At 41.1% G+C, this 22,006-nt stretch overlaps 2 protein-coding genes and 1 long non-coding RNA gene across 7 annotated transcripts in view; 1 reads left to right on the top strand and 2 right to left on the bottom strand.

The window, feature by feature from the left end:
• zmp:0000001168 (signal-induced proliferation-associated 1-like protein 2) overlaps positions 1-7,493 on the bottom strand; it is a 39,567-nt gene extending 32,074 nt beyond the window's left edge. Inside the window, exons 1-3 of one of the 2 annotated variants that reach the window (XM_039618316.1) lie at positions 7,375-7,493; positions 7,129-7,238; positions 5,990-6,254 (exon numbers count right to left, since the gene is read on the bottom strand). The gene's annotated coding sequence lies outside the window, so the exon portion shown is untranslated. Of the gene's footprint in view, positions 1-4,945; positions 5,225-5,989; positions 6,255-7,128; positions 7,239-7,374 lie in introns of those variants that run through there. The other variant, XM_031759934.2, reaches the window with a different exon arrangement.
• Positions 7,494-8,470: 977 nt separating this feature from the next.
• LOC116336187 (histone acetyltransferase KAT5) lies at positions 8,471-17,649 on the bottom strand. 4 transcript variants are annotated; one of them, XM_039618554.1, is made up of 15 exons: positions 17,576-17,649; positions 17,429-17,495; positions 16,651-16,719; positions 16,142-16,326; positions 15,513-15,587; positions 14,826-14,984; positions 14,658-14,735; positions 12,693-12,755; positions 12,202-12,450; positions 11,990-12,079; positions 11,753-11,893; positions 11,539-11,632; positions 11,291-11,450; positions 11,119-11,200; positions 8,471-9,979 (listed from the first exon to the last, which is right to left on the bottom strand). In XM_039618554.1, the coding sequence occupies exons 1-15, from the start codon at positions 17,603-17,605 to the stop codon at positions 9,845-9,847; spliced, it is 1,677 nt and encodes a 558-aa protein (XP_039474488.1). In that variant the 5' UTR covers positions 17,606-17,649; the 3' UTR covers positions 8,471-9,844. The 4 variants fall into 4 exon arrangements, with proteins under 4 accessions (XP_039474488.1, XP_039474489.1, XP_039474490.1 ...); XM_039618555.1 differs by having other exon boundaries at positions 14,658-14,732; XM_039618556.1 differs by having other exon boundaries at positions 15,519-15,587.
• A 2-nt stretch (positions 17,650-17,651) lies between these two features.
• LOC120442292 lies at positions 17,652-19,751 on the top strand. Its single transcript, XR_005614645.1, has 3 exons — positions 17,652-17,783; positions 19,013-19,146; positions 19,392-19,751. It is a non-coding gene; the product is annotated as an uncharacterized LOC120442292 (long non-coding RNA).
• The last annotated feature ends 2,255 nt before the right edge of the window (positions 19,752-22,006 follow it).

Below are 22,006 nucleotides of genomic sequence, written 5' to 3'. Positions count from 1 at the left end.
ATGTGAACACTGCAGCTACCTTGCTGCACTTTGCAGCCAATCTACTGCCTGGTGGCACTTGGTTTATTTGCACCAGCGACACGGCACCTTCTGACCTAGATAGAAAAAAAAAAGGAAGCAAAGACTAGCTCATGCACCAATATGTTAAGTACGATGACGCAAACAGCGCCTCGTTTACTGAAGGGTTTTTATGTGATGCGATGTGCGCAGGGTACAGTCAAAACAGGGAACATGTTCCGTACATCTGTGGCTTTCCACTTGTGAATGAAAATGCACGCTGTGCATTCTGGGAAGTGTGCAGTAATGGTGACAGATGATTCACCGGGCCACAGACTGAACCTGCTTAAATCTAAAGTATGTAGAGTGTATTTTCTCCACTAATTCTTTCCTTTTTTACTGCAAGGGATATTGTTGTGTCACATTAATTTAAAAATTTTTTTTACCTAGAATGAGGGGAAATGTGGCAGGAGCTAAACACAAAAAAACCTCTCCTCTACGCCTCTAAGGTCACATCTCTCAGTTTCCTGCGTGCGGTCGCTGCTGGGCCCCACAGAGAGACGATGTGGAGCTCTAAGGTATCTGCTCAAACTGCTAGTTACTTCTTTATTTGCCTTTAACATGCAAATGAAACGGTCGAGAATGCAACTTCCTTCTCAAATTTGTGACGGCGCAAAGAGCCTCTTCAGCCTGAAACAAACACAGAGGCAATCTCTAATACGTCAAGTATTATCCCCAAAATAGAAAACCTTATGAGGGTATTTTTAAACTCCTATTAGAGCCTAAAAATGTTTTCTGCTCTTTTTGATCTCTATCGACCGAATGCGGCGGTGAAAGTGACGTGGCACGAGCATGAATGGTTGCTCCTGGTCTGCTTTCAGTGGCTCTGAATACCCCAGAGTGCACTTCTCTCCTGTAATAGCAATGAGAACAATGAGAAGGAGCCACTGCACCGCTTAATGGTTTAATGTATGTATGACATAACTGAGAGAGGTACTTTGCGATTTGGTACAATGAGCTTGAATATATATTTCTGGAAGGGGGCATTTCACAACACGGAGTAAAAAGTGGGATTGTATTTATGTGGGCTGTGTTAACAGCAGATGCTTATATAAATATGTCTCATGAAGATAGCAGCTTCCACATATTTTAGGACTATTACATCAGGGGTGTGTTGTTGGACATGCCTAGCTCTGTTTCCCTCTCTCTGCACAGAAGACATGATACCCATCAGAACAATTACAACATCATTTATTTAAATAGGTCTAAAGCGTGATTCACCGCCAGCGATTACGTCCTTTTGTACACGAAGGGCCAATTTCTCAGTTCGTCCTTGATTTCACACTCAAAAAGCTGATGGGTTTTGTGAAGGGTTTTGAAAGTGCTTGAAATTTTCCTCGTGTAATTTATGAAAATCTAACAAAATTGTCCCATGCACATGCGAGTGCGTGCAGCAGAAATCACAGGGGGGGACCGTTTTAATAGTTTAAGTATTTCGATGCTTATTTTCCAAAAGACAATAGCCCGTGAGGACTGACTCCCCAGACGATAAAACTCTCCCTGAATATTTGTCATGCTGATTTATCTCAATTGTGCAGTCCTACTTTAGCTGACGCTGTGAATCATGAGTCATTCTCCAACATTTTTCATGCCGCTTTCTATTTGTGCAGCTGAATAGGTGGAGAAGGGCAAAAGCCTTGACAAAAAAAAAAATTAGGGAAAAAACCCCCCAAAGAGGCCTGATCTTGCAGGAAGATCACTGGTCAGCAGTAAGCAGGTGACAGCAGAGAGCACGAGCTAAGAGGATCTACCTTGTGGCTAATGCTGCCGGCATCCTGCCATCTGATGTGAGGAAGTCTCCACCTCCGACAGCCCTTCCTAACTGAGCACCCACAGGGAGCCTGCTGGGGTGTAGCCATGCAAAATGGCTCCAAAACGAGCGGAGTGACATAATGCTGAGTAAGACCAGGACAAAATCTGCCCAGTAACCTCGCGATATGTTTATCTGATTCTCACTAACTGAGTGCAAAACCAGATAAAAATCACTTTGATCAAACGGGGGTGCTTTGTGGTGCGGAGCGAATTCAAAGTAACACTTTGGCAGCCTGCATGCTGTCAGGTGAGGACTGTCATCTATTTGCTCTGTGGACAAGAGAGTCACTTCAGGCGTCGTGGTTTAATTCTGAGCAGGAACACAGTATGAAGCAAACCTGAAACTATGGGCTATACTGTTTCTGTTATCAGAGGAGACGGTATAAACAGCAGCTGAAGGAGAGCAGGACAAATTTATGGCGTCGCCAATAAGGAGCAATAGAAGCTCACAGCTCTGCATCCACATGACGCTCGCATGTACAGAGCCCAGCTCTCTTGGTTCTTGTTTGGTTCAGGAAATGAAAACGGGCCGATCGAGTCAAGAGTCTCCTGCGACTCTGCTCCCCTACTACTCAACCAGGTATAGAATGAGTCCCACTGAGGAAGCCTCTCATGGGAAAGGACACATAGGGTGCTGCATTAAAACACACACACACACAGTGTCAGGGCTGCTGAAAGCCTGCTCGCTGTATGCTTTTGGTTGTGTATATTTCATTTCCTATATATGAGGGCATCGAAGAACAAAGTGTCAGGTTAAAGGTCACTTTTAGCATTTGAGAATTTATATCAAATGTGTAAAATAACCAACATAATTCATATACAAACTTCATAAAGGCAGACTAGCAGGTGGGCCCAGGCTAAAACAGACTCCATAATGTGCTCATATTCTGGATGTCATCATATACAGAACTGGAGCTGAGTCAGATAATTAGCCAATCAACTGCAGCAGATGTGAGGGCTGATTAATCATAAAGTAATGCCATGATGTAACAATTTTCTTTTTTTAAGGGCTAGAAAATTTATGGCATGCGTGTGTGGGGGGTTTAAATACATCTGCACTGTTTCCTAGCATCAAAAATAAATGAATTCTCAAAAGATCGTCCACCTTCACTCACATACAAGACTAACTCCAAAGTTGCAGCAGGTAGACTTATTGTTATTTGAGGTGATCTGCTTAATGAAAAGCGACTGATGCTAACTGCTCCACTACTTTACCAACAGAGTGAGTTTCACATCAGAAAACACGCTTTCTGCAAAGGAGGCAGTAAACGCAGCAGTTGCTTTATTTGGCCAAGCAGAAAGCAAACTACAGACCACGAGGAGACACAAAGGGTCCCGGTTACATTAGGGCTGCCATCCTCTGAAATGGCATTTTACTTCCGCGCAACTGCTCTTCTAAAATACACACACGCATTCAGATTTCTTTTTTTTATAGACAGGGGCCTTTTTCACTCCTATCCTTTGGGCATGGCCCACACCGAGGACTGCGCTGCCTCGATATGCCGTAAGTGCGACGCAGTGGATGGCAGCAGAACAAAAAGTCATCTGCAGCTGAGTTGGATGAGCGGGCTGCACGCTGTGAGCACCATTATGCCGGTGCACTTCATGCAGACATCCTAATCGTTCGCCGCGATAAATACCTGCAAGGTTGGGGTCTCACTCTACTGAACTGTCCAGCAAGAAAGTTGAGATTGTAGAAAAATATCACACCCTCCTGTCCGGGAACACCGACACAACGCTTTAAGGTCATTGCACATCCTTCCTTTTCATCCAGTCAGGTCAAGCTGCATTTTATCATTTAAAAAAAAAGAAAAAGCCAATGTGAACCACAGTGAACACCACAGTGGATGAGCAGCCAGGCAGCTCAATGTAAATTAAATGGTCCGTCCTTTGAGTGCACTGGCTTATGTAAGCTGCTGCTGCTGCTCGTCTTCCCTCTCGATCGGCTCTTCATCCCTGCTTTTCTCTCCCTACAGCAGCCCATCCAGCCCCTGAAACCCTGGCGTCTCGTAAACACACGGCCCCATCTTAAATTAGAGAGTGCGGTGGGTAGGGTGGTGCGGAGGGCAAGGAGAGGATGGGGATGGTGTGTGTGTGTGTATGTGTGTGTGGTGAAGGTGGGGGGTTGGGGGGGGACTGACTCCTGCATCCCTCATTTTCTCTGCCACCTTGAAAACAACACCCCAATCCCGGTTGTGCTTCTCCATTCCATCATTGTCTGTGCACAATCCTCTTTATCCACACAAATCCCAGCCCACTGCAGACCGACGGCTTTTCGGTCTTTGAAAATATGTATCTGGAGCAAATCCTGATCCTCTTTTTTTTTTTTTTTTTGTTCCTGCATCTTCTTTCTTTCTGACTCTCTTTCATTCTGCGCGAGTGTCCCTCCATCAATCCCCCCCGTCTCTCTGTCTCCCTCTCTTTCCTCCCTCCACCTTGCCCTCGCGGCCAGGAGCGCTTAACGGCGAAGGTTTCGCAGTGCCGCCCCGACAATGTCACAGCGCTGTTTTTTTGAGACAAGCCGGCCTCGTTAAGAGATCGCACAATGGAGAGACACAGGATAGATGATGAGGAGGGGGTTAGTGTTGGGAGACGAGGAGGAGGAGGAGAATGAGGAGGGGGAGGAGGAGGGGAGGGCAGGCCCGGGATGAAATGCGACAAAGGTTGTGAGCTGGATTCAAACCTACAATGTAATGTGTAAATGGTAGATACAGCAGACATTAGCTGGCTGAATAAAATCCATTTATTAAAAAAAAAAAAAGGGGTGGGGGGGGGCAATGGCACAAAGGGCAGAGAGGAAGAGAGAGGACAAGCTGCAAGATATCATGATGCCAACCCCATCATTTTACATCTCTGCTGCTCTCATACATTGTCTGTTGGCCGGATGGCTTGACTATCAGAGCAATATGCATGCCGACACAGAGGTATGTGGCACACAGAGGGTGTGCAGATCCATCAATCTGAATTCATTATCTTCTTCTGGACGAGGACACAGGGTGGGTGTTAGCGACGGTGGTGGTGGGGGGGGGGGCAGCAGTGTGAATGTAAAATCTTAATACGGAAAGAAAAGGCTTACCTCCACATTTCAGTTCTGCTCAACCCTGCCTTGTTTCATCCTGTTCCTCTCTGCCGACTCCCTCCCCTTCTCTCCCCGTGACAGCATTTTTCTGCTATCTATCTCCACGGTGAGGCTCCTTCTCCTCCTCCTCCTCCCTCAGTTCCTCCTGTCTGATCTTCTCTTCCTCTCTCCAAAAATAAAATAAAACAGCAGCGCACGCACGCACACTTCCCGATCTCTGTGTCTGCCGGCTCTATTCTGTTGTTAAAGTCAAGGGGCAGGTTGATTTGCGCTGTCCTCCTCCCTCTTTCTTCCTCTCGCGCTGATTCTATTCCATTCACATCACACTAAAAGCCAACCCCCTCTTTCTCCTCCTCCCCTCTCTCGCACTCTCTCGTGCACACACAGCTTCGCCTGGCCTCTCTCTCTCTCGGCCCCCCTCCTCCTCCTCTCCTTGTCAGAGAGAGGTTGAGGCAGTGGCGGACGGACAGCGGCGTCCAAGCGGAGAGCTCTGCGTTTCTTACGCTGGAATTCAAAAGCCCTCCCTGGGCCATGACTGTGGTTAAAAACATTTTTTTTTGCTGATTCAAATGCCCGAGACGCTCGTATATAATGGTGTGTGACACACACACAAGCAGCAGTGTGGCAGACCCGATGCTGATGCAACGTTGTACCAAGACTTTCGCCTCCCAGGATTTCTCCACCTCTCTTTGACTAATTTATTGATGGAAAGCGACACTCGTGACATCAAACACGTTCATTTAAAGTGTCACTCTCCCCCCGCCAGCGCTGAAATTTCTGCACGAGAGAGATAAAGTGCACACAACCTCAGAAGCAAAGGTGAAAATGGCAGTTGTGTGTGCTCAAGTGTGTGTGTGTGTGTGTGTGACAGAGTGTTTATGTGCAGAGGACCTCTGTGTACTCTCCAAACATGCTCAGTGTGCTGGAAGACCACAACAAACAATCAACCTCCTTAAGAACAATGAGAGCACAGGATACAAAACAACACAGCTTTGGCCGTCCTCCCTCATCAGCCACTGCAGCGTCTTTAAAAGCACATACCTGTCAATTTGGGTAAACCCTTGCATGGTGCTCGTGAGAGGAGATGATGCATCACGCTGCTTAACCTGCACCGCAGCAGAGCCAAGTGTCCGGCACCATCCCCCTAATTACTGCGTGGAGTTTTGTCCCGGCCGTACCATATGTTGCAGCGTGTGTGTGTTTGTGTGCGTGTCCTGCGAGGTCAGCGGCTCTGGTCTGGGGTTGGGGGCAGGGGCGGGGAGGAGTGCAGAGGAGAGGAGAGGCCTGCGTTGTTGGTAGAGTGTGTCTTGAGGAGATAAGAAAAATAAAAACAGAGGCAGGAGTTGAGAGGAGAGAAAACAGCTTTTGTGGCAAACATTCATACCTCTTTGTGTCCTCATAAGGGGTCAGGAGGTGTTTTTGCGGAGGTGCCTGCTTCCCTTTGCTTTCTGTTTGAAGCAGGGACACGAGCACAACAAGCCAGTGAAAGCATCGGCAGCAAGTGTCGGAGCGTGACACCAAATTTCACAAATGTCTAACAATGGAACAATCAGCGCGAAACGGAAAGATTAAAGTCAATTCAAGCTATAAATATCCTTTTGTCAGATGGGTCCAACATCCTGGATTACATCCAATTCTCATCCAATCTACACTTGAATTCCAGGTAAACATACATCTTTAAATATTTAGTTTGCATTGATGGAGCATGATTTTTTTCAAGAAACCAAACAACCCTACAACTCTCAGTGCAGCAGTGACACCATGTGGAAATCTGTTGTTATGCTTAGTGGGATAGTCCATTTTATGAGGCATCGCTTGGTATAATCAAGCAGTTTGAAACCATTACAAATGATGGGCTCTCCTCATCCTTCTGCATAATAATGACTCTTAAAATTCAAGCTTGTTAAAGTAAAGCCCAAACTACTCCAAACTGGCAGCTCTAATGATCCAGCTGTGTATCTGAGTAAAAATAACCAAGGCCCAAAATAAACTTTTGGCCCATAAAGCACAAAAAATGTGCCAGCACTCAGACTCAGGGTGAGGAAATCTAGATGTCAGGAAGAGGATATTAGATTAGTGTGAAATTCCTCTGTCATCCTGGGGACTGGTGTGGCTCTGTGAGGTGCGGAAAGAAAAATTGGTGTGATGTGATGCTGATGCTGGATGCTGATAACTCAAACCTGACTTGCAGAAATTAAAACGCCATCAAGCCTGAGCGCCGCCAACACGCGCTTTTAAGCAGATCCATTGATCGGTCAGCTGAGGAAACGTGCTCAATAAACGAGGCCTCCTGCAGACACGGAGGTGTAATCCACTGTTACACATTTTACACACCCAGACAGTAAACTGCAGTGCCGGGAAAGTGTGCGTTAGCAACATGCACCGTGCAGTCTAAAAAAAAAACAAACAACATATAATTATCTCACACATGCTAGAGTGCTGCTCTTCATGCAGGTTGTTACCAAATTTGTTCCACTTGTTGTCTAACTCAGTTCCTCCGCCGCTCAAACACAATTACAGCGGTCAGGTCGTAATTACAGGTCCGCTCGACCCTCCTGTGGTTTCAACTTCAATGCAAATGTCGCACAGGTGAGGGGTTGACAATACTGCCCCCTGGCGATGAAGCTTCATACTGAAACTCCGTGAAAATATTCTAAACCGTTTTTTAATGTCTGTCTACACTTAAAAAAATTACATTGATAAATTGACTGTAGTGAACATGATTTGTGCAGCGGTTATGTATAAAATCTAAAATGATCTGTTTTGCACCTGCACTATAATCAGTCGTCTTCTTTCTTTGGTCACATTAAGCATGCTTATGTTATATTTGTTACCATTTTTGTTGCCCTCTTGGCTAGATCTCCATTGAAAAAGACATTTTTTATAAATGAGTATATAAAAGTCACTTTGTGAAAAACTGACTGGAGCTTCTATCTTGTGACTGGAATGTTCATTCTGGCTCAAAAAGACTGGATTCCATTCATGAGAGATAGTTTTTGACATATAAAGGACTTGTTGGCCTATAATAACAGTTTAAATTCCTGCATTTGTTTTTTGGCACATACTTGAAATCACTTTTTGGCACTGGCCACAAATCGGGCTTGTATATGGTTCAAGGACCACCTGCACCCCTTTTGATGACAGAGCCAACCTGTTAAAACAACTGCATTAAACTGGACTAATTGATAATTAATAGCAATTACTGCAATTTCTTCACCCTCTGTAAAGCATCTATTGGGCTTTATGGCACCTTTTGACAACCGGAGCTGTTTCACATTTCTGGTGCAGTATTAATTTTTGGCCAGACTGCATATTTTGACATGAACTGCATTCATTTTATGTAAAAAATTATGTAATTTAATTTTACATACAAACTAACTCAATTTTGAACACCCTCTTTACGCACTGTGTTCACTGGGAATTTATTATATCCATTCATTTTCACTTGCAGCTTAACACTGCTTAACCTGTGCACACAGCTGAAAGTGGCTCTCAGACCAGAATAAACACAATAAAGACAAATTGTTTTTATCAATTCAACCAGCTTTTCTTTTCTTTTTATATCAAACGTTCAAACACTCTGAAGTGTTCCACATAAAGATATACTAAATCATTTCAACATCCTTTTCTGACATGTAAACATAAAACACAAACTGAAGGTAAGATATCAATTTTAGGTCTTTTTTTTTTTTAACATTGTGCAGCTTGTTAGATAACATTGAGTAAAAAAGAAAGACGACTGTACATGAAATTTACATTCCTTAAAGTTCAACATGGCTTCTGTCATCAGTATGTACAGACACGGCGAATATATGTTTAACTCAACAGGGGGACGATATGCATGACCGATGAAAAAAAAGAAAGAAACATTGGCCTGAATGATCACAACCCAAGAACATACATAACTGCACAAACGTGTAACATAACTGATGCCTAGTTCGGAGTTTTATGTAATAAATAATGCAAAAGTTTTGGGCTGTTCCCATTTATAAGTGAGCCTAATAAAGTGACACTAAAAACAGCCTGATGCATTATAATTATTATTAGCTAAGAAACATTAATATTCAGGCACTCGAAAGAAAACTTAACTCCCCCAAAAAGTCTTATTGTACAATTCCCCTCTTTAAACTCTCAAAATAAACATCTGCCTTAGTCACAGAGAGAGTATAAAAGTATCCACAGTCTGATTTTAGTTTCTAATAACAACTATTCAATCTTTTATACCCAGGAAGAGGCTTTAGAGGTTCTGAAGCCTTGAGTATTAAAAAAACAGAAGAAGAAGAAAAACTTCAAAGTAGAAAAAGTACATTTTGGAGTGTTGTTCAGGCATTAGTTTTGTTTCTTAATTATGACTTTAGTGAACTTTTTTGGAATACGAATGATCCTAATGACAACATTTTAACATGGCAGATGAGAGGGTGTGGCCACAGTGGTAGTCAGGGCAACAGCAACAACAACAAGAAGAGCAAATAAATGTACTTGGTGAGTTTTACAAAATGTGGACTAACAGATGAAGCAGTTCTATAGGATCTAAAATCACGTGTATAAAAACAACCTTTCGGTGGTTTGTGCGTTTGTCATTTTACACTAATAGACAGTCACCTTTCTGTCATTTTTAATGCACTGTTTTGATCATAAACAGGATCTTTTACACAGTAGAAGGTGTGTTGTGTTTTTGGCGGTGTTACTGTTAACCAGTCTCTCCCTCTGCCCAGGTTTGACGGCCTTTTAGATTCACGATATATAATGAACATTTAACAAAACAATTCATGTTCACTGTTTATCGAAGAGAAGTCCTGGGTTCTTGATGAGAAAGCCGAGGGAAAACCTTGATCTGATCCACCGTTTGCGTCGGGTGTCTGCTGTCCTGGTTCTGGCTTCATTCAGCAACCAACTCTACCACTTCCCCCTTTTGCTCCAGTCCTTTGGAGTGAAGTGAAGGCATTTAGGATCTATGCGCAGGTGCCGCTTCTGCATGGCTCTCTCGTGTCCCTCCACAATGTCCTCTGACAGAGTCAGAATGTACTGACCCTGCATTCAAGAAACCAAAGTCAGTACACATCATTTTATCAGCTCATTTGAAAAGGTGCTGATGCTCCACTGCTTTCAACTTCTTCAACTCACTAAACAGAGCCTTAAATATTTAAGGTGTGTCTGCAGTGTCGTAGCAACACCTCCTGCTCTATGAGCGTTACTGCTTTACCCCACAAAGCCATTAAATTAGGGTTTTTGCACTTTGAAAGCCACAAAAGGAGTATTAAAAAACAAAAAAATGCTACAATGAGGCGAACCCATGAGTAATGATTACTGCTTCGAGAGACTGGCATGTGGTATACTCAAGCTGAGCTGAGACAAAGTCACCACCTGGATTTAAAATCATTGTTTACAAAAACAACAGCGTTTTTACACTGTAATGGCCACTAGAAAGTCCAGGCTTTAACCCTATGGAGAATCTTTGGAGTGTGCAGTCTTTTTGTGCTGTTGATAAGACGTCTGGCTCTCATCATCAAAACAAAATCTTGAGATCTTGAGATTATCATTACTTTAAATATATGATTGATGTAGTGTTAACCGTTTAGCTTCTTAACTCCAAATAATCAACATCGTTAGTGGTTTGGCTAATGATTGTGCAGTTTTAGGAAGCGACGCATCGCTTTGCAGCTGACGAATGGTCTCACATTCAAGGCCTAGGTAACGCTCTAATGTTTTTATTGCCAGGTCATCCATGAATCGACAGTATTGTTCAATCTCACTGGTAGTCGCTTCAGTCGCTTCATGGGAAGTTGAGAAAAATCATCTGTGGTCCCGCCTACTTCCCTGTGATCCAGTGTTGATTAAACCCATATATGCATGAAGTCACAGCTCGCCGTTCAGTTTCTAGTATTTTTTTAATCTTCAAAGCTCGCAGAACGAACATTCAACCTCTTTCATTTGGTTAAGGAGAAAAAAAGACTTCTAAGTGACGAATCAATGAGCAGCAGTGTACCCAACTGAACGGGTGCTAGAATTCTGCTTACCTCTAGAAAAAACATTTCCCATCTATGCGTTATTCAAATTAAAAATTCAAGGCTAGGTTCAGAGATTGGGTCTTTAGCATTTCAAATCTAATTAAATGTGTATTTTCAAGCAAAGTGTAAACAGTTAATTTATGGTTGGTGCTCATCTCTCACCTTGTAATAGTTGATTAGGTTGAGGTACTGAAGTGTTGAAATAACATCTTCTTTCTTTACACTTGTGATCTCACTGATCTCACTGTGAGTACAAAGAAGACAAATTTCAGCTCCAAACATGCATCTATAAACATTTTTTATAGCTCATATAAGATCCAGAATATTTGCTTACTTGATGGTGATCTGTGGTCTTTCGCCATTGTCTGGTTTAAGGTCCATAAGGATTTCCAAGATGGTCTGGGACCAGTAAGAGCGATAGGACAAGAGACCGAGATCAGAAAGCGGCTTTTCGGGGGTTCCCGTCTTCCCTTCTACTTTGGACAGCTCATAACCTGGCAGACACAAACAGATGTTTACAAGAGGTGACATAAAGACAGAAATGTTCATAACTCAAAAACTGGCTGATGATACGACACTTACTGAACTCAATGAGCAGTTTGCCGTAACCTCTTCGCTGGTAGGGAGGCAAGGTGAGGATGCAGGCAACATTGTAATCTTCAGTTGATTCCTTTTCCTGCACAAAAGGAAGAAAAATAATGATAAGCTTTGGAAACTCCTGCTTACATAGAGGCATATTTCCTGTTATGAGTGCACTATCACAGTGTGGAAAAAATTCTCTGCCTTATCTGTGCACCTTAGAGAAGTAGCCCACTATATGGAAGCCTTTGGAGTCGTACTCTGTCATTACGTAGAAGAGGAAAGGGTCTGTGTCGTAATACAACGTCTTGTGGTCGAGGAAACACTTTGCGAGTAAACACAGGTTCTGGGAATAGTTCTGGAAAAATATAAAAATATGTATTAACCACAAATAAATAACAATAAACATCTGGTAAATAAAAAAAAGAAAGAAAAGAAGCATCACATCACTAACTTTGTTTTTCCTGCCGTCGATCTCAAAGAATGAGATGGTGCCTTTGCGGTAGATCTCATTGCCTGGAGGATGCCTTAGATTACATTTGGTCTGAAAAAAGAAATAAATAAAAAATAAACCTAACAACACAAGCAATGTTAAACAATCCAAGAAGCACAGATTTCAGGTGTAAGCTGTTAACATAACCAAGGTTTAAAGAACAAAAGTCTTACCAAATGCCTCTGAAGACACTTGAGGCTTTTGAGGTACTTGAGACAGAATTCACAGAGGTAGAGGATGGGCAGCGAGGTGAGTTCCTGTGGGTATGGAGAGAAGTACCAGGGCTTCAGTCTGTGCCGTCCCAGCTCTATACACTCAATGTTCTTCATCCGGGTGACGATGTCGTCATGGCTGCGATCGGACACTAAACTGCCTGTCATGCGGGGTGCAGAGGGAATGCCATCTGAGCTGTCCTGGGAATCCTGGTGGTGCAAAATGTGAACATTACACAGATGACACACTTATGCAGCAGTTATTCTCAAGTGCTTCAAATGTGTTTGAACAAAAAGCTGATTGATCACAGATTTCTTTAAAAAAAAAAAAAAAAAAGACTAAACTTGGGTCTGAGGTAAGCAGCACCTCTGATTTATTGGACCCACTAAGGCACAGTTGAATTTGGAAAGCAACACACAATCAACGGGCAATAATAGGAAATTAAACAGACCTCTGGTGGTGGTAGAAAGACACTGGCACTTTGAGGCTTGTTATACTGCAAAACCTTTATCATCTAGCAGAAAAAGACACAAAAACACGGGCTTTGGGAAACTAAAAAGGGGAATAAAATGATTCTTATTGACACTGAACAGGTTAAGGGCCAGACTGAAAGCAGTAATGATCTTCAGTATATTGTTTTGACTTCTAGTAAAATCCAGGTTGGCTGCATGAGGAGCCCGTCAGCTTTGACTGGTGATCATAATCACAGAGACAGACATGTTAGACAGTGAATGAAGAGTGCGGAAAAGAGCAAACACAAACATTCATCTCATGTGGATTTGACAGATTTGTTAATGTTTATGAAGAACCCAATGGCCACTGTCATCACCGCTGATGTGAGAGCGCTGCAGGTTGGCATAAAACATGAGAGTACAGCAGCGTACATGTAGCTTGATGGAGAAAACAGAACATTGCAGGTTACACTAAACCCTCAAAAGCAGCAAACGCTGAAAATGTTTTGTCAAACTACATTTTTGAGACATAAAATTACAATTACAGGCTCCTGGTAAAATGTGGTGTCAAGATCTTGGTCAGATTCATTTAAATAGGATAGTTTCTTTCTTTTTTTGTTTTTAAAGAGTCACACATCAACTCAAATACATAGACCCACACAGGAGAATGAATGAAATGCTCATTGAATATTTTAAAAAGCTGCAGAATTTAACCAGACCTGATGCTGAAAAATAAAAATATATGAAAGCACAACATACAGTCCTCAATATTTGCCAGCATATATGTTACTGTGCCCATTAGCTAGAATGAAATGTATGACAAAGTAATCAAACAACCTAAATATAAATAAATAAAGAGCAAGTTCTTTTTCAGGAGGGTCGTTAAGCTAACAAGCCATAACCAAATAGCTGCAAATGTAATTCCCTGATTTAAACACCACAATAAAAACGAGCTAAGAACACATCAATGCATAAAAACACACTAATGAATTGTTTTGTGGTGGTCAGAAGGGAAACAGTGGGTGAGAAATGAAAAGGGAAACACACACACATATATATAAAGGGTAAAGAAAGGGGGAAGTTAAAGAATGACAAAGCAATCTTTAAAAAAAACAAAACATTTTCATCATTATGATTGCACGTGGGGTTTATAAACAAATACATGAGAACAATAATTTATCACATTTGAATCCTGTGCAGTGATGTTGACATTTTATATGGGTACAGACAAAGTTTTTTGGGGGGGATAGCGATTATTCTTTTCCTTATTTTCTGTCGTATATGCACACCTTTACAGATGTGGATGGTCAGAATAAATTTGGCCAGAGTTCAAAAGGTCAACATATGTACAAATAATTGCTGTAAGGCAAAAGCTCACACGCTGTTTCAGACAGTTTTTCTACTCTTAAATCCGCGTGATGACAGCGGCATTGCTAAGGATATCCATGAGCTAGTTGTCATGGAGACCTCGTCCACCTGCTGCTCAAACATTTTTTTGGCAAGGAGCAGCCAATCAAAAGAAAGCGGACTTAAATGGAGGAGAAACAAGGCTAATAATTCTCATTCCAGACAGATGATGAACTCAGGGGCTGCACCAGGGCCCCATACAGGATAAGTAAGCATTATTTTGAACTGTGAATCATGCAAAGCTACTTTAATAAAGTCCAAGAATTAAAATATGGTGCTGGAAATAAGCACAATAGGTCCCCATAATAAAACAAATATGTCCTATTACAACAGTATAGATCTTGTGCAAGAACCGTGCACCAGTCTTAATGAATGTCACCAGCTGCACCGGAGAATGCTCCAGTAAGCGGACTGTGACACTCTGCACATGCATTTTGGCTTTGCAAAATGCATTCTAATACAACTCCACAAAACGCAACACAGACAGACTCTTAACAAATTTAAAAAACAAAGCGAATAACACGACCACAAACATGCAGTAAATCAAGGTAACGTACCTCGTCAGTTCCCCCACAATTAGCTTTCCTTTTCCTCCCAGGTGGAGCAGGGATGAGTCGTCGGGCGTTGCCATTCTGCTGTGAGTAGGACATTAAAAGATATTCATTAGCAAATAGGAGAAAAGAGAAAAAAAACACAGAGAGAGAATTTAAGAGGATTTTCTTTACCGTTGTGAGCTCATGGTCTTCACGGGACTTAAAGGTGGGCGTCTCTCTCACGGCAGGAAAAACAGCTGCCTGAGTGGCTTCAGCTGAACTTGGGAGGGAGGGCACAGGGGTGACCGGGGGTACCTGAGGAGCCACAGGGGCAGGCTCTACTTTCCTCTTCTGCAGCAAACAAACAGTGTTAGACATTCAGCTTTAAGATCGAATACAAACAAACCAAACAAAGGCGAATTTGATGGGATTTTTTTTTTCATGTCAACTTGATCAGAGGCTTGATTAAAAGCCGGGGACTCCATTTGTATTCAATGAAGAGTGACATCTTGATATCAAGATGCTTTTTCAGCAGTTTGTATGCAGACAGAACTAAGACTGTGCATCTTTAATAGCCACAGCAAATCAATTTATTTCTCCAAATCTCAGATAATTTGCAGGTTAACCAATGTAAATACACCCCATTAAACCTGGTATTAAATGTGATGGCAACAGATGGGCTTCACTTCCTATTATAAATCTTCATTTGGATACACTCTATATTAAACGTCTTTCAGATGTGACTTACTTTACCTTATAGCTCTGCATAGCTTTATATTCCCATGCAGGGCAACATTAACAGTGGGGCCATCACACAAGAATCACATTGACACCAGGTTTAAAAAGGTCTCAGTAATTTGTGGAGTGGGTGAATTCTACTTGTACCGGCGTGGGGAGGGTTTTGCCTCTGGAAGGAGCTGTGGCAGTTTGTACGTTGAGATCTAGACTCTTCCTCTGAATTGAACGGAAAGGAAGAGAAGGAAGCGGGTTAACACTGGCATAATTCATGTTAACCCTCAGGTTAATTCTGAGGAATTCAATTCACACAAAATCGAACTAAAGGTTTAGTCATAAAAAGAGCGTTTCACCATTTCAGTGGCATGTGTTTGATTTAAAATTAGACACAAAGAAGTATTAACACAGAAATGTAAGACTGAAAAAAGAGGATATTGATATTTTGTTAAAAACAGGGTCCTCTATAACATGATGCCCTTTTATTTATCTATATTTTTATTGTTATTATGGCTGCATTTCCTGTGGGTAGACTGTTACAAACCACTGCTCAAGCAGCATAAAGCACACTGCAGCTTATTAAAGTGACCATGGAAAGCAGCGCTTATACCATGCATCAATGGAAGTGAACAGCAACAAATATGAAATTTACCATCATGCAGGTTTTTCTATAAAATGAATAAAAACCACACAACACAGAAATTAAGACTGATGTCATTTCTTAATACTGTGAGAATCATAATTACATTGCTTTAAATCACACGTGGACTCCTTACCACTTCTCTCTCTCTCTCTCTCTCTCTCTCTCTTTCTCTCTCTCTCTCTCTCCCTCCCTCCGGAGAACTAGGACGGGAACCTGAAAGACCATTCTTGGTTGGTGTTTTAGCATCTTTCTTGGGGAACTGAAGCTTCTTCATGTCCAGTCTTTCTGTTGTGACCCACTCATCCAGACGTTTGTTGACTTAAATACACAGACAAAGAGAGAGAGTGGTGATTTGATGTGTGAAGTTATTTAGCTTATAGCATGACAGGAAACGGTGGGTGAAAAAATAAATAAATCAAAAGCTATGTGGTACAAAGCTATAATTCTGAATTGATCCAAATATGACACAAAAAAAAAAATCAATGAACTACTAGATAAATAAAAATCTGCTTTGCAATTTTAGATAATAACCAATAACAAACAAACCTTAAAAGGTGTAATTAGCTTTGATGTATGTTTACTAAACTGGGGCTGTGAATCAAATCTTGAGAAAAACCAAGACGACTGACACAAAATACTCACAGTCAATGTAGTGAACATAGTAGAGCTTTCTCCCAGAAACTTCCTTCACACTCAGGATTTCAGCCAGTGCTGTACAAAGCAGAGATGTCACATTTTATCTGAACTGTACTCAAATGAAGACAATCGTTGTGATGCTTTTCTATGAAACACTGGAGCTTTAACACACTTAACATTAAATACACAGGCATGTGATATGTGATAAAAGTTACTGTTTAGATTTCAATGCTAAAAATAAACCAAAGGTGCATAAAATCTACTTTAATGGGAGATTTTAAATGTCCTAAAATGTAATTATTTATGCTGAGGTATCAGGATTATAAAGTCTAAGTGCGATGCCCAATTAAATTTGGTTTAAATACCATTTGTGCTTTAATTTCTTTTATTTATTTATTTATTTTTGCCTAAATGTGTTAAAAAGGAGTGTTAGATTACTATGGACCAAACTGACTGTCAAGAGAGTAAGAGAGATAACCTGATAAATTCGCTCTCAAATTTGTAAACATCACTGATGCCACCTGCATTTAGTACTTTTTTTTTTTTTTTTTTACAAAACGTGAAACTAAGTCAAATTAAGAGTTGGCAATTTAATTTCCGAGAGAGTGGCAGCAGTTTTCTTAAGTCTTCAAATTTAATTCATTCACACTTTACAGCTGCATGCACCATCTGTGGCCATGGTGTTTACAGCGCTTTAACTGGAGGCCGTGGCTTCTGGTAACAACAGCTGAGCTGAGCTCCTTAGCATTAGCTTAGCATTGAAAGAAAAACGGACAATACTTACGCCATTCGTCTTCGTGTTCTTGGTTTTTACGAAGAACCGGGAGGCGACAGCCCTCCACAATCTCGACCTGTAAATAACAACACGTTAATTTATACTCTGAAACCGGTCAATGTGCCTATATTAACATTATATCTTTCTTAAGCCTACCGACGATGAGTTGTCCGCCATTTTCGTCATCTGTGCGAGCAGGAGCGGGGTGTTGTGGGAAAATGCCGGTCTACAACAAAGATGAAATATACGGCAAGATGAAACTTCCAGAAGGAGCCGCAGAAAACCAACCCGGAAGCTAAGCGGGGGGGATTTTGCTTATGTTTCTGTGTCGATTCCCTTGGCATAAAAGTGTGAAAAACTAAAGGTAAAATGAATTTTTTTTAAAAAAAACTTTATTTTTTGTAAAGTAACTGAAAACAATTGGGAAGTTTTCTCCCCCTCATTTCTGAGTTATTTTCTCAGAAGTTTGTGAGTCAAAGTTTTGAGATGATAACCTATAATTTGGACTAATGGACGGCTATTTATTTCTTTATAAGTGGAAAAAGAAAGCTACTATAAGAATCATAGCATCTACCAAAAAGCTAACCAAAAAAAACACAATTTTTTAGTAGTTAGTTTTTGTCAATTTGATTACATTTTGTCAACAAAACTGGCATGAACCAGTATGTCTACTGATACTGGGGTATCATTATGACTGGAAGCCACATGTCTGTATCAGAACATTGTACTGATCTTAAATAATCATGCAGGTACTAATTAAAACAGTAGTATGCAAACTGTGGAATCTAACTTAAACTAAACTGAACTGAAAACAATAACGTGTTCAGCTTCCTTGATTATTTAATTTTTATTATTATTTTTATTTATTTTATTCAACTGCTGTTTGTACTGTTTTGAATTCATTCAATCAAATCAAATCACTTTTATTGTCACATCACATGTTCTGGTACACTGGTACAGCACATGTGAGTGAAATTCTTGTTAACTAAGTATGATTTGTTTATATAGCATTACTTTGTCAAAAAAGAAGTGACCCCTTTTTTGATTACTAATATCTCGTCCCTGTAATTAGAAGTTTTACCATCTACTGAAAACTACGGTCTCTCATCATAAAGTAACCTTGCGTGGCATGGTCAGTTATGCAGTCAGCTTTGTGGAGGTCCACATTAGCAACCTGAGGCACATCTTTGCACTTACTGCCTGGTAAGGCACAGTCCAGTGAAGCTAATGCAACCTCCACCATTCTTTTCTAATGAACTTCTAGAGCCACATCTGCATTTCATTAAATGCTACAAATGACTGTATCCTTAATCAGGGCCTACAGATCTGCAGGTAGCTGTGTAAGAGTTTATCATGAGGTGTTTTTGAACATCATCTTCACTGTGTGGTGATAGGGAATACTCAGAGAGCCCTCCAAGCATTGAAACACCAGCTGCACTTTACAGAGCTCTAACAGCAGAGAGCTGTGTTATCATTCTCCGTCTTTATCTTTCAAGGCCGTGTAGTTCATTAAATAAAGCTTCAGTGGGAGTTGAAGAATATTAATGCTGTGCCTCTACCACTTTTATGTGTTTTATTTATATATCATTGCAGGTAAGAGGTCATGGGATATCGGGCCTGCTGGGATCGCCAAGCCTACCTAATGAGTTTCATCTCTGACCAGTTTATCAAACAGTGAAACACATTAGAATTTCACACTAGCATTTACCTTCAATGACCCCATTATTGTGAGTACAGTCGTGAAGTCTAACTTGCCTTGCTTGTTCAGTTTGCTGGATTTTAGGTGAGCAAAGTGGCAGGCAGGCAGCTCCTTTACTAGCTATAGTGCTGCCTTGTTGGCCAGCGAGTGCGCTGATTTGTCTCAAGGTGCTAACGCAGAGCCTTATCATCTTCAAGTTATTAAAGTCCGTTCTAAGGCTGTGCAACACTCTCAAAGAACTTGGATGGTTAAAACCACTCTTTATGTTTTCAGTGTAACCTCCCTCTCACCCGGTCAAAGCTGGGACAGGATCCAGCCCCGCTACAACTCTGAACTGGATAAGCAAAAGAAAATGAAGGAATATCTTCTCTCTTCATGCTTATTCATGCATTTTTTCCCTATTTTTAAAAAATAAGAGTCGATTAAGTCTGAAATCTAGCTTCCTATTCAGCCCCAACTAAATATTTTCCCAGTGAATGTGGAAAAAGAGCGTTTACGTTGAAGCTGCTTTTCTTTTGTCACCTTCTGCTGAGATGAGGAATGTAATTTATGACTGAACCGCTTCACCACTCTGGATAAACCCATTATGTACATCTGTGGAAACACTTCAGTCCCTCTCATCCTGCTACATTGTGCCCGTCTGCAATTACTGCCCTCCGAGTCAACAGGACTGGGGAGCTTCGGAGCTATAAAATGTGCAATAAAATGTGGAAATCATTTTCTGGTTCTTCCTGATGTGTCCTACACGCCCCTCAGCTTTATGATTTATGTTTTAAAGCACACCTGCCATTCTTACCAGGGCTAGTAGCCCCAGCTAGAGTGTATTTGAAAAAGCTGTTTCAAGAGGTTTTCGTATCAATACATGGCACGAAACAGCAGCCAAGCTACTACTGGGTTACCTAAATGCCTCTAATGTAAATTTAAAGCTAAGAGAGTATTGTGAAAATGCTCATGATGAGTGTACTTCTGAGCACTGGAAAGAATCACAAATAATTAAGTGTTAGCTACTCATCAGTGTATAAATATGGTTATGGAAAAAGTGATCAGTGTCTGATCAAATCATCTCACAAAGAAAGGGTAAAGGTTATAAATGATCTTTATTATAATCCTCGGAACAGCGTTCAGTATACAGAACTTGCATTTTTTTAAAATCAGAAATTAAACTCTAAGCCATAAATCAGATAAAACAACTACTTCTAATCCCATCACACATTTTTAATCAGACAGTCCAAGCTTTCTGTGGGGATAGCCTGCGTATTACTCTTTACCATGCGAGTGCACAATAAGCCTGGTGGCTTCTTATGAGCAAACGGATGAAGCTGTAAAATGATTTAACAAAGTGATAAAGAGCAAACAGTGTGACGTCAACATGCGCTCAAGTGACCTTGCATCCTGCAAATTCACTTCCATAGCTACTTCATAACGCTTACACATATCTCACATCTTCCCATACCTCATTTATAATCAGCTAATCAGGGATGCTACCAGACAAACTGACTGTACTACAGACTTCGTTAATGTGTCCTCAGAGGACTTATTTTGGTTAGAAAATTAACGGGAACATTGGACACTGCATGTACATTCTGGGGGAGAAGAAGGGAGACTTGTTTTCGTCTTTGGTACCGCGGGCCTTAACATCTAAGCCCCAAACTCCCCCAGACTGTTCAATGACTTGATGACTGTTCGTTGGTTGTCGTTGGAGTTGCAGTTAAGTTTCTGCTTCCAGTTTAGAGAAACTTAAAACACATATCATCTGTTTTTGTAGGAAAATTGAGTTTAAACACCTTTTTTTCATTCCATGCATTTTTCTATAATTATCCTGATATTAGAATAAATTTTATGATCCCGCTTTGGTCCTTCAGGTTAAATCAGTCTGACAATCCATTTCCCTACATTAGCTTTTGTCACTGAACACAAGCAACGAAAGTACAACAACGACAAAAAAAGCTCTGATTTCAGCATCACATTTCATGTAATTGGTCTCACAGAGTTGCCTTTGTGTGGTTATTGCACATAATAGAACCGGTAAGAAGAACATAAACCTTATAAACTGCAGGAGGTTTCGTAAACATCACGATGTGAACTATTGCTATTAATGACAGCCATCTCTGTGCGTGTGCTGAACAGCGAAGCAGATCAGTGATTAGTGATCCGCTCTCCAATCCAGCTGCTTCCCAAAGAGACTGCGAACCTCTTTAGCTACATAATGACATATTTGGCTCTCTGTTCAGTATCCCTGCCTTCTTCCATCCAAGACGTCTCGTACAGTCACCTCTTTTCACTCCTGATCGTGTCATCTTTAAGCCGCACTAGTGACGCACACGTGACTCCAGATGTTCTAAAAGAAATGCTCACTGGAGAGCGGAGGATTTGCATCTCCTCAAACGTGGCGGGACAGATATGTTTGGATGAGGAAATCAAACCACTGTCCCATACTCTGAAATTTAATATCTCATAAATTTCACTCCTAAGATGATCATGCAACATCCAAGTGCCGTTTTCTTTCCCCCGTTGCGCTTTCAAGCAGCACTCGTCTTGTAGGTTTAAAAAAATAAAACTAAATACAAATAAATAAGAAAAAACAATAAAGATACACTGAAAAGTGCAAATGTACATTTGTTTACAGCATGACATACTCACTGTACAATCATTGATTATATACTCACATTATTTGAAGTATTATAATAAGGATTACTAAGTAGCATAGTTGGAGTAAGAAATATTTCATAGCAAGTCTATTGGAAAATATTTGCATTGCCCTGTGACTAGGAGAGGCTCTTCTAAACATTGCCATGGTGATGTGTGTGTGTGTATATGTGTGTAATGTACCTCCATGTGTGTGTGTGTGTGTGTGTGTGTAAGAGAGAGAAATAGAGAGCCAGTATGTA

The sequence above is a fragment of the Oreochromis aureus genome, linkage group 10 (assembly GCF_013358895.1).
Source record: "Oreochromis aureus strain Israel breed Guangdong linkage group 10, ZZ_aureus, whole genome shotgun sequence".
Lineage (NCBI taxonomy): Eukaryota > Metazoa > Chordata > Actinopteri > Cichliformes > Cichlidae > Oreochromis > Oreochromis aureus.
The sequence above is the reverse complement of the archived record's forward strand: the minus strand, read 5'-3'. Positions and strand labels throughout refer to the sequence as shown.